The sequence below is a fragment of the Platalea leucorodia genome, assembly GCF_965183815.1.
Source record: "Platalea leucorodia genome assembly, contig: HAP1_HAP1_SCAFFOLD_342, whole genome shotgun sequence".
Lineage (NCBI taxonomy): Eukaryota > Metazoa > Chordata > Aves > Pelecaniformes > Threskiornithidae > Platalea > Platalea leucorodia.
In genome coordinates, this window is record NW_028121236.1 from 3,038 (window position 1) to 14,860 (window position 11,823).

Consider the following 11,823-nt stretch of genomic DNA (forward strand, 5'->3'; position numbering starts at 1 on the left):
AGGGCAGCAGGGCTGAGGGCACTGCCTGCAGGCACTGAGGGGAGAGGAGCGAGGCAGAGAGAGGTTAAAGGCAGTGTGGAGTGGGAGGATGCCGAGAGCTCATTGTGGGAGAAATCTTCACAGCCCTTGACATGGTAAGTCTCTGGAAGCAGGGCAGTGAAGCTGCAGTTGCGGGAGGGATCTCCAAAAGCTGGTACATCCCACAGCCTGTGGGATCTTTAAGGAGGATTCTCACAGCTTCTCTAGTGCAGAGGAGAAGACATGTTCCAGTGAAGGTTTTCCCTGCTGCACCATCAGGGGAACAGGGCATGATGGCTGCCTTCAGCTGGGGATGACTGCAAGGATGTTAAGCCGGGTGCACGGCCAGGGATGCCCAGGGCTGTCATTCAGAGCAGGGTCCCTGTGCCCCAGCGCTCTGTGTGCCAGGGTCAGTGCTCAGCCTGCCCGGGGAGCTCCCAACGGCGCTGTGGGGAGAATCTGTGGGTGGAAGAAGGGACCCCTGGGAGGGCAGGGTCCTTCTGCTGTCAAGAGAGTGCTGCATGGGTCAGGGCTGCTCACAGCTCCAGTTACCCCCAGAATATTTCCTCAGGGATGTTTCAAGGAGAAGGTCCTGGCAGAGAGTGCCATAAAGATAACGAAGATTTCCTCACTTTGTGTTTTCAGTTTCCTACATGAAGTGGCGTGATAGTGGAAAAAGGGATAAAGGGAAAAGGATCTGACAACTTTGAAAAAGTCACGGAGACTGCTGAGCAAGTGATCAGTAAGTCTGATAGGAGCCTCCTAATGTGCCCTCAGCCACTGCTCTGCCTATGGACAGCACCAGCATCACCTCTGCTGGACCCATCAGGGTTCTTCTGACCTGCCCTTTTCCACCTGCAAACAGGAACACGCACCCAGCCAGTGCCCTGCAAACAGGCAGGTTTCTGTCGGGCCAAGGTGAGTGCACAGAGGTTGGGAGGGGGACTGTGAGTGCTGACAGGGAAAAGACATGGGACAGGGAAACACCTCCCAGCAGGAAAATCTCCAGGCAGCAGGGATATGATCTGGGAATGAGAGGAAACTAAAACCAGAAGTGCTGTGGGAGGGAGAATTCAGAAACCTCCGTATGATCCCCTCCCTTCCTCTGAGCAAGTCCCCTTGCCTCCTCTCCCACCCACCAAAGCCTCTGCCCTCAGGGCTGGGGGCTCCAAGGCGTGAACCACCTCCTCTGCAGCCAGAGCTCCAGCAGAGCCGTGGTGCAGCTCTCCAGCCGTGGGCCCAGTTCCCTCTGCAGAGCGCAGGGGCTGAGAGCAGCTGCCCGGCAATGGTGGTGTCTGGGAGGTGGCGTGCACAGCTGGGGAAGGGGAACGCTGTCTGAGTGCCCCAATGCCTCTGCCCTGGCCTCTCTCAGCCACACCCTCCCTGTGTTTTCCCTTGTTCCTCCACTGGTCTGTGTTATTGCTACTGTTATCTTGTTCTTGCTGCCAGGCTCTCTGGGGAGGTGGAGTTTCAGCTGCAGAGTCACACACTGATCTTGTGGGTCCTTTCATGCATTTGTGTCCATGGGAACAAGTGTCCCAGCTTTCATCTCACCTGTGGCGCTGTGGGCAATGAAGCCTGTGGGGCTGGGGTATGAGCTGAATCTCCCTTACTCAAATGCCATCGTTAGCACACTTGGCTATTGCCTTGAGGATTCCTTCCAAGCTGTGAGCTTCCCTCCAGGATGCAAACCTGCCCTATAGCACCTTTGTGTTATCTGAAGGCACCATGGAGAAGATCAGAGATGCTATGACAGAGAACGTTCTTTTGGGTTTGTGAAATGAGCTATGTGTGTCCTTGGCTAGAAGTGGGGTGCTGAGACCTTAGGAGAGGGTGAGAAATTTAGTGGTCTGCAGTGGATACCTCTGCTCACAGCAGCGCTTGGTGGCTTTTCAGGGTAGTATGGGAGTGTGATCACCCTCCAGCTCAGAAAGGTGCAAGCCCAGAGAAGCTGGGAACAAGACGGATAAAAAGAATGGCTCTCCTCACTCTGCACTAAGCCACAGGCACTCCTCCTGCCTCGCAGGACTCCCTCTGTTCTCCCTGAGTGCAGCACAAATGCTGAGGCTTTCTGACATCCAAGAACACTCCCCAGGGTACGAGGGGAGGAGGAGCTGTAAAAAACCCCAACCTCTCAGACTGCCTTCTGCCACCTCAGTTCCTTATCACTGGGAGTGCAGAAGCTGACAGCCCCTTCTGCACTAGGAGCAGTTTCATGAGAGAAGGTCGAACACCAGGACTGGCCCCTGCCCCCACTCTTCCCATGAACCCACTGCTGCAGAGCAGGGCTGACCCCTCGGCAGCCAGCGGGCAGAGGCCCTGCTCCTCATGGCACATTCAGCCAGCACCAACCAGGGCTCCAGCCACAGAGCTGAAGGAAGGTCTGCTAGAAAAGGAAAAGGGTGTCTGCATGTAGCAGGGCGAGGGTGTATGAGATATTGTTTTGACTTTGCTCGGAGAAATCTCCCTTAACTTGTCACTGTTTTTTTCCTTCTTGGACAGTGCCCATGCCCATAGACAGCAAATGTTCAACAGCAGCTCCATCATCCAGTTCTTCCTCCTGGCATTCGCAGACACACGGGAGCTGCAGCTCTTGCACTTCTGGCTCTTCCTGGCCATCTACCTGGCTGCCCTCCTGGGCAACGGCCTCATCATCGCTGCTGTAGCCTGCGACCACCAACTCCATACCCCCATGTACTTCTTCCTCCTCAACCTCTCCCTCCTTGACCTGGGCTCCATCTCCACCACTCTCCCCAAAGCCATGGCCAATTCCCTCTGGGACACCAGGGCCATCTCCTATGCAGGATGTGCTGCCCAGCTCTTTCTGTTTGTCTTCTTGGTAGGAGCAGAGTATTACATTCTCACCATCATGGCCTATGACCGCTACGTGGCCATCTGCAAACCCCTGCACTACAGGACCCTCCTGGGCAGCAGAGTTTGTCTTAGAATGGCAGCAGCTGCCTGGGGCACTGGGTTCTTCAATTCTCTCCTGCACACTGCCAGTACATTTTCACTCCCCCTCTGCCAAGGCAATGCTGTGGACCAGTTCTTCTGTGAAATCCCCCAGATCCTCAAGCTCTCCTGCTCACACTCCTACCTCAGGGAGATTGGACTTATTGTATTTAGTGGTTTTCTTTTTTTGGGATGTTTTGTTTTCATTGTGCTGTCCTATGTGCAGATCTTCAGGGCCGTGCTGAGGATCCCATCACAGCAGGGACGGCACAAAGCTTTTTCCACGTGCCTCCCTCACCTGGCTGTGGTCACCCTGTTTCTCAGCACTGCCATGTTTGCCTACCTGAAGCCCCCCACCATCTCCTCCCCGTCCCTGGATCTGGTGGTGGCAGTTCTGTACTCAGTGGTGCCTCCTGCAGTGAACCCCCTCATCTACAGCATGAGGAACCAGGACCTCAAGCGTGCAGTGTGGAAACTGATAACTAGATGGTTTTCTGAAGCAATAAAGTGCTTCTGCATAGCAGTTATATTGTAGCACGTTACAGGCCCAGCCTTTCTTCTGTGTTTTTTGTTGTTGGCGGTCGCTTTTTTGTTGTGATAATGTTGTCATCCTCTTTCTAATTCACTGTCTGCTTTGCTTTTCTGACCGAGTGGCTGTGTAAATGAGGAGCCTTGCTCCCTGTGTTTTTAAAGAAAATAAAGGACCCTGCAGCAACAGTTTTTTTCCTGATATCCTTCTTCCAAGGGCTTTTTGGAGCTGCAAGGACAGTTCCTGTGTGCATGGGTGGAGGGGAAAAGAGTCCCAGCATGGCAGCACTGCCAGGGAGCACCATCGCTTGGTCTTCCAGAGCTATTCTCTTGCCACTTCCACACTCTCCTTCTGATCCCTTGCGTTGGTGTCAGCCCTGAGTGCTCTGGCAGCTTGGTCACAGTCGTGCTGCGTGGTAGTCCTGTGACCGCAGGCAGGGACAGGCAATGGGCACTTCTGTGACAGAGCTGGCCTCCATAACAGCATTTCCATAAAGAAGGGTGACCTCCTCAGGGCAGTGCCTGAAGGCTTAGGTCTTCCTCCAAAGCTTCTCTCAAGAACATGCCCAAGAAAGCAGCCCGCAGATGAAAACACCAATGTACAGCTAAAGAATGTGAGTGTGCAGGGTTGCAGCCCACAGCAGCGTCCTCACACAGCCAGGCCTCCTGAGAGAGACCTGAAGGACCAGCAGAGAAGGGTCTGGTCTGTGCCTGTGTTCGCTGGACACCCCAGGGCAATCATCCTGCACTAGCCCCTCACAACCACCATTGCCAGCACTGGCCTTTCACCCCAGCTGGCAGAGGTTCTTTATCCCTCCATGGAAGGTCACCAAAGGAGTAGGTCAGAAGTCCATGTTTGCGTTGTACAGAGGAGATGTAAGCATGCACATCATGTACGTGAGATGAGATGAACCTGAGTGAGCACAAATGCCATCATCTCTTCCTTGGGGTTTCATGAAGGCCTGTGGGACACACAGTGCCTTGAGGTTCGCTTCACGTTGGGAGTAACATCCCCTGGGAAACCACCTGAATGCAGCACTGGGATGTGCTTCCTTGAGCCGAGGTCCCTGGGTCCATTCCTCATGCCGAGGGGCATCTCAGGTGAGTGCAGAGCAGGGCGATACACCGCAGGGCTGAGGTGCCTCCCAGCCTCTGGCAGTGGCAGCAGCAGGCCAGAGAGTCCCTATGACTCCTTCAGCGCCCTCCCTCTGTGTGTAAGAGGGAAAGACTGTGTCTCTGAACACCCCTGGGTGCATAAGGAGTCCATGAGGCCAGCTCAGATGTGGACGCCCGACAGAACCCTGCCCTTTCTGTGTGTGACTCCAGGAACAAACCCCACTGGCCCAGCGAGATTCATCTCAGCTGCCTGGGACAGGCTCATTGCAAGGGCTCCTGTCTGCTAAGTCACCCTTGCCCGTGATTCTGGATTGTGCTCTCAAAAGTGCCAGAGCCATCAGAGAAGTTCTGGGGTCCCTGGAAAAGGCAGACGCCGATCCCATCTTCAAGAAGGGTAGGAACAAGATTTGGCAGAATTACAGGCTGGTCAGCCTACCTCTGTCCCTGGGAAGGGGATGGGCCAAATACTGCTGCAGCCATTTCCAGGCACTTGAAGGACAAGAAAGGGATTGCTGAACCAAAAAGGGCAGGGGAAAGAAAGGCGTGTTGTGTACATGGAATTTTGCAAGGCCTTGGTCTCTTGTGGTGTCCTTATAGCCAGATTAGTGCTACCTGGGCTGAAGAAGTGGACATTGGGTGGGAAGCTGGATGGATGATCAAGCCCAAATGTCACCAGCTGTACAAAGTCCTCTGTGCAGCCACCTGCTGATGGCATCCCTCAGTGACCAGCACTTGGGCCAACGCTGTGGAATGTCTTTATTATCCCCCTGTGTGATGTGATGGAGCGCACTTTCAGCTCCTTTCTGGATGATGCAAAGCTGGGCGTAGGCCTTGAACAGCCTCATCTGGTTCACCCTGCCTTGAGCAGAGAGTGAGGCAAGATGATATTCAGGGCTCTCTTCAGACACGATTTATTCTATGGCTCACTGAATCTTTCCCTTGGAGAGGTTTTTGAAGAGAGAATAGGTGGAGGTCTGTGATGATCGCCCTGGGGCAGCTTGCTCACGGTGTGCAGGGACGATGGCACAGAGCAGGTCCTGCTCTGCTGGCCCTTCAGGTCTCTGCCAGGCCTGGCCGTGTGAGGACACTGCTGCGTGCCCCCACCCTCCACACTCACACAGCTGAGCTGTATGCTGGTGTTTTCGTTTCCTGGGAACTTTCCCGCCCAGCCCCTCCCCAGCTCTCCCCACCTCCTCTGCCCTCTCCCCATCCTATCCCAGGAGAGCAGCCCAGTCTGGGCTGGCCCCATGGCAATGCCAGCCACAGGGTGCTGCAGAGCTCTGGGCACAGGAACGGGGTGCTCTTTTTATTTCTCCCCTCCACAGCCATGGTGCCCTGCTCTTCTCCCTGGACACCCCTTCTCCCCAGAGAGCCTTTCCCCACATCAGTGTGTCCATGCTGGCCTGGCCGGCCGTTCCTGCACCCCTGGCCACGTTCCCCACAGGGCCCTGAGCTGGCGGTGCTGCTCTGCAGAGCGAGGGGACTGTGGTGCCCTGGGGCCATGGGGTGGCCCTGCAGTGGCCATGCTGGTCAGGGTGAGAAGCAGACCCAGCCAGGCAGGGATCACTGCTGCTCAGCCCCTTTCCCTCTTCCACTTCCCAACTGGCCTAGGACCAAGGAAGGTGCTCAGTAGGACCCTGACACATTTCCATATGCCTCTGCGTTTGGCTGCTGCACTAAACCTGACACGTGGTGTTTCAGCTAGGGTGTCATGGATCACTCTCCAGTGTCATGTCCCTTGGCCTTCTGCTTGCTAACAGCCCATCCTGGGACAGCAGAGAAAGAGCGCCCTTGGATGCAGCCCATCCGCTCAGTAGACTCCGAAGGGGTGAGTTTGCTTAAGGAGCCCCTGACTTGATCCTCATCCACTGCTGGTTGTTCTCTTCCTCCTTGAGTCCTGCCTGAGGGCACAAAGACCTGGGAGAACTTGCTGGTGAAGACAGAGGAAAAGAAGACATCATGTACTTCAGACCGAGCTGCATCTACTCTTCCTAAATTCAACAGTGGCCCACTTCACCTTTCTGTGGTTTTGTCATGGTTAAGGAAGATGTAGCAGCTTACGTTGTTGCCCCTTGACATCCCTTGCAAGCTTGATCTTTTGGGGAGCTTTGACTCACCTAACACAATCCTTATTTCTCCTGACAACGTTTCTAAACTCCTCCTTTGGAGCCTCTCCCTGCTTCCACCTCCTGCGTGCTACCTTTGGCACAGGACCTCAAGCCATGAGGTTCCTGTTCAGCTCAGTGGGTTTCCTGAGGTGAAGGGTTGTTTCCCTGCATATGAGGACAGACCCTTCCTGTGCCCGGAGGAACATGTCCTTAAAGGCCTCTCAGCTTTTGTAGATTTTTCCCTTTCAGAGCTTCTTCTCCATGGGATCTCGTACTACCAGAGCTCTGAGCAGGGCAACGTCTGCTTCTCTCAGAGAGAGATCCCAAACCTGAGCTCTGCTGTTCTCCTGCCTTACATCCCTTGGGAACGGGGATGCAACTATTTCATGGTCACCACAGCCAAGGCTGACACTTCAACATTCCTGACCAGCCCTGACTCACCCTCTCGGCCAGCTTGGCAGCTGGGAAAAGAAGTTGACCCCGAGATTCTCCCAGACCCCATGGGACTGTTTGCACCCAAGCACTTTGCCCATCCAGTGAGTGCAACTGTCGCTGATCTGGGGACTTCCTCAGGCTGCCTACAGAAGACTTTGTCCCCTTCCTCACCCTGACTGAGTGGTTCTAACTCCCACCTTCATGTCACCTTCACTGGTTTCTCCTCTGTTCCTCACCCACAAATGCTCATGCAGCCTGTCTTCTGCCCCACCATACATTCGACCTGCCCCATCCTTCAGAGAGGGCATGCCCCGGTCTCATTCTCCCACCTTCATCAATCACCCTCAGTGTCTCCTAAAGAGCCTGTATCTAACCATGAGAGACCCAACGCTGTGCAACCTGTCCCACCACGTCACCGCAGTGGTTGCCTCAGAAGCTCCATGATGGAATAAGGGGCTCCAGATGCTCCTGCCTGTGTCCCAGGCTGAGGGCATTGGTGCACACTCCGGTTGCAGCAGCTCAGCAAAGGCTTCTCATGGAGAAAACTGGAACCAAGCACCCAGGACCCCGCATATCCAAAGGCTTTGCTTCAGAGCAAAGATGTGCTGGGAAGGATGGCAGGTGGCAATGTAATGATGAAATGAGGTGCTCATGAAGACAACAAACCCTGCAGTCTCTGAGGCAGAGAAACGCAGACTTGGGCCATGATGGCCTTGCAAGAGAGAAGTTTGCTGCCTGAGCTGACTCGGCAGCACCTTGTGCCAATCTCCAGGAACACAAGGTACCCCTGAGAAAGTCCCTAGGTGAGGTAAGCCTGCACTCCAGCCAGCCTGTGGACATCAGTGGCATGGGGTTTTTTCAGTATCATCAGGTAGGTGGGTAGAGGAGAGGGGAGAAGAGAACTGTTAGGGGTTGAGAGTACTGGGACATGAGTGGAGACCCTGGTGTGATGCGTCTCCCAGTCTTGCAGCACATGTGGGTGTAGACGAGATGGACCTTGCCTCCTTGCTGGGGTGTTGGCATTCAGGTGCTGGCACAAAGGCACCAGACTCCTTTGGGAGGCCCTGCTGTGTCTGCCCAGACCCCACTCCAGTGGGACATGGCTTTCCTGGAGGTCCTGTGCCATGTTTGCCAGCCACAGGCAGTTTCACTGGGCACCCCAGCCTCCCCTGGCATGGCACTAGAGGCCTTTCTGATGCCATTTAAAACAGAGCCTTGAAACAAGGTAGGTGCCTTCACTGCAGGGATGTGCACGTGCCTGAATTTTGCAGTGAGCTGAGCTCTAGGGAGTGCAGTGGATGGTGCTGCAAGACAGATCTGACCCTCCTTCTCGTGCACTCCTCCTCTTGGTCAGCTGAAAGTCCAGCAGCTGCCATGGAAATGTGAGTCTGACAGACGTTCAGATGCCCTAAACATTGGGTGTAATGTGAGGTGGCCAAGGGACCCTTCCCACCAGCCCCACAGCTGATGCTCAGGCAGGTGTGGGTGTCCCAGGTATGCTCCATCAGAGCTTGCAGACACATCCCCAAGTCTTGGACCACCCCTGGCACCTCAAATGCCACCAGGACTTTGTGTGAGAGCAGCTGACTGCCACCCCCCATCCCCATGGATCCCCGTGAGTGCTCAGGGCAGGGGCTGGTCTGCAGGCACCTATTTTGTGCTGAAGCAAGAGGAATCTCAGGTGCTGTGGGTCTGTGGGGTGCATGGGGGATATCTGGACCCCACTGCAGTCTCTGGCCTCCTCACCAGAGAGGAGACACCTTGTGGGCTCTGCTGAATCCCTTCCCTGCGCTGGGGGGGAAATGATCTTTGCCTGTCACTGCCGAGGTGTCCCGCCTGGCAATGTGATGGGGAGAGGGGTAAAGGGACGGGAACATTTCCACCTCTCGTAGACCACCACACCATGTAGGGAAAAATGCCACTTCTAAAATGCATCTCTCCAGCATTCAGAGAGGGACAGTAAGTGATGACATCAGTCTGTGTCAGCCCCCGCTCCCCAGGAGAGACCCTGCTGCCTCTCAGGAGCTGTCAGCCCTTAGAGCCCCAGGGACACCTGGAGGGAGCCCAGAGGGGCAGAGAAAGTGGTGCCTTGGGCTGGGCCTCTGCTGCTGAGCTGGGCTGGGCTCCTGGGATGGAGGGAGCTGATGGCAAGTGGGCAGCCCTGCAGAGAGACAGCTCTGCCCAGGAGCAGCTCCTCTGCAAAGGGCAGCAGGGCTGAGGGCACTGCCTGCAGGCACTGAGGGGAGAGGAGCGAGGCAGAGAGAGGTTAAAGGCAGTGTGGAGTGGGAGGATGCCGAGAGCTCATTGTGGGAGAAATCTTCACAGCCCTTGACATGGTAAGTCTCTGGAAGCAGGGCAGTGAAGCTGCAGTTGCGGGAGGGATCTCCAAAAGCTGGTACATCCCACAGCCTGTGGGATCTTTAAGGAGGATTCTCACAGCTTCTCTAGTGCAGAGGAGAAGACATGTTCCAGTGAAGGTTTTCCCTGCTGCACCATCAGGGGAACAGGGCATGATGGCTGCCTTCAGCTGGGGATGACTGCAAGGATGTTAAGCCGGGTGCACAGCCAGGGATGCCCAGGGCTGTCATTCAGAGCAGGGTCCCTGTGCCCCAGCGCTCTGTGTGCCAGGGTCAGTGCTCAGCCTGCCCAGGGAGCTCCCAACGGCGCTGTGGGGAGAATCTGTGGGTGGAAGAAGGGACCCCTGGGAGGGCAGGGTCCTTCTGCTGTCAAGAGAGTGCTGCATGGGTCAGGGCTGCTCACAGCTCCAGTTACCCCCAGAATATTTCCTCAGGGATGTTTCAAGGAGAAGGTCCTGGCAGAGAGTGCCATAAAGATAACGAAGATTTCCTCACTTTGTGTTTTCAGTTTCCTACATGAAGTGGCGTGATAGTGGAAAAAGGGATAAAGGGAAAAGGATCTGACAACTTTGAAAAAGTCACGGAGACTGCTGAGCAAGTGATCAGTAAGTCTGATAGGAGCCTCCTAATGTGCCCTCAGCCACTGCTCTGCCTATGGACAGCACCAGCATCACCTCTGCTGGACCCATCAGGGTTCTTCTGACCTGCCCTTTTCCACCTGCAAACAGGAACACGCACCCAGCCAGTGCCCTGCAAACAGGCAGGTTTCTGTCGGGCCAAGGTGAGTGCACAGAGGTTGGGAGGGGGACTGTGAGTGCTGACAGGGAAAAGACATGGGACAGGGAAACACCTCCCAGCAGGAAAATCTCCAGGCAGCAGGGATATGATCTGGGAATGAGAGGAAACTAAAACCAGAAGTGCTGTGGGAGGGAGAATTCAGAAACCTCCGTATGATCCCCTCCCTTCCTCTGAGCAAGTCCCCTTGCCTCCTCTCCCACCCACCAAAGCCTCTGCCCTCAGGGCTGGGGGCTCCAAGGCGTGAACCACCTCCTCTGCAGCCAGAGCTCCAGCAGAGCCGTGGTGCAGCTCTCCAGCCGTGGGCCCAGTTCCCTCTGCAGAGCACAGGGGCTGAGAGCAGCTGCCCGGCAATGGTGGTGTCTGGGAGGTGGCGTGCACAGCTGGGGAAGGGGAACGCTGTCTGAGTGCCCCAATGCCTCTGCCCTGGCCTCTCTCAGCCACACCCTCCCTGTGTTTTCCCTTGTTCCTCCACTGGTCTGTGTTATTGCTACTGTTATCTTGTTCTTGCTGCCAGGCTCTCTGGGGAGGTGGAGTTTCAGCTGCAGAGTCACACACTGATCTTGTGGGTCCTTTCATGCATTTGTGTCCATGGGAACAAGTGTCCCAGCTTTCATCTCACCTGTGGCGCTGTGGGCAATGAAGCCTGTGGGGCTGGGGTATGAGCTGAATCTCCCTTACTCAAATGCCATCGTTAGCACACTTGGCTATTGCCTTGAGGATTCCTTCCAAGCTGTGAGCTTCCCTCCAGGATGCAAACCTGCCCTATAGCACCTTTGTGTTATCTGAAGGCACCATGGAGAAGATCAGAGATGCTATGACAGAGAACGTTCTTTTGGGTTTGTGAAATGAGCTATGTGTGTCCTTGGCTAGAAGTGGGGTGCTGAGACCTTAGGAGAGGGTGAGAAATTTAGTGGTCTGCAGTGGATACCTCTGCTCACAGCAGCGCTTGGTGGCTTTTCAGGGTAGTATGGGAGTGTGATCACCCTCCAGCTCAGAAAGGTGCAAGCCCAGAGAAGCTGGGAACAAGACGGATAAAAAGAATGGCTCTCCTCACTCTGCACTAAGCCACAGGCACTCCTCCTGCCTCGCAGGACTCCCTCTGTTCTCCCTGAGTGCAGCACAAATGCTGAGGCTTTCTGACATCCAAGAACACTCCCCAGGGTACGAGGGGAGGAGGAGCTGTAAAAAACCCCAACCTCTCAGACTGCCTTCTGCCACCTCAGTTCCTTATCACTGGGAGTGCAGAAGCTGACAGCCCCTTCTGCACTAGGAGCAGTTTCATGAGAGAAGGTCGAACACCAGGACTGGCCCCTGCCCCCACTCTTCCCATGAACCCACTGCTGCAGAGCAGGGCTGACCCCTCGGCAGCCAGCGGGCAGAGGCCCTGCTCCTCATGGCACATTCAGCCAGCACCAACCAGGGCTCCAGCCACAGAGCTGAAGGAAGGTCTGCTAGAAAAGGAAAAGGGTGTCTGCATGTAGCAGGGCGAGGGTGTATGAGATATTGTTTTG

The 11,823-nt window shown here is 55.3% G+C and overlaps 1 protein-coding gene across 1 annotated transcript; it reads left to right on the forward strand.

Moving 5' to 3' along the window:
- Positions 1–2,710: 2,710 nt before the first annotated feature.
- On the forward strand, positions 2,711–3,505 carry LOC309604092 (olfactory receptor 14C36-like; the record flags this gene model as incomplete). The annotated part of the gene is made up of 1 exon (XM_082339009.1): positions 2,711–3,505. The coding sequence occupies one exon, from the start codon at positions 2,711–2,713 to the stop codon at positions 3,503–3,505; it is 795 nt and encodes a 264-aa protein (XP_082195135.1).
- Between the last annotated feature and the right edge of the window lie 8,318 nt (positions 3,506–11,823).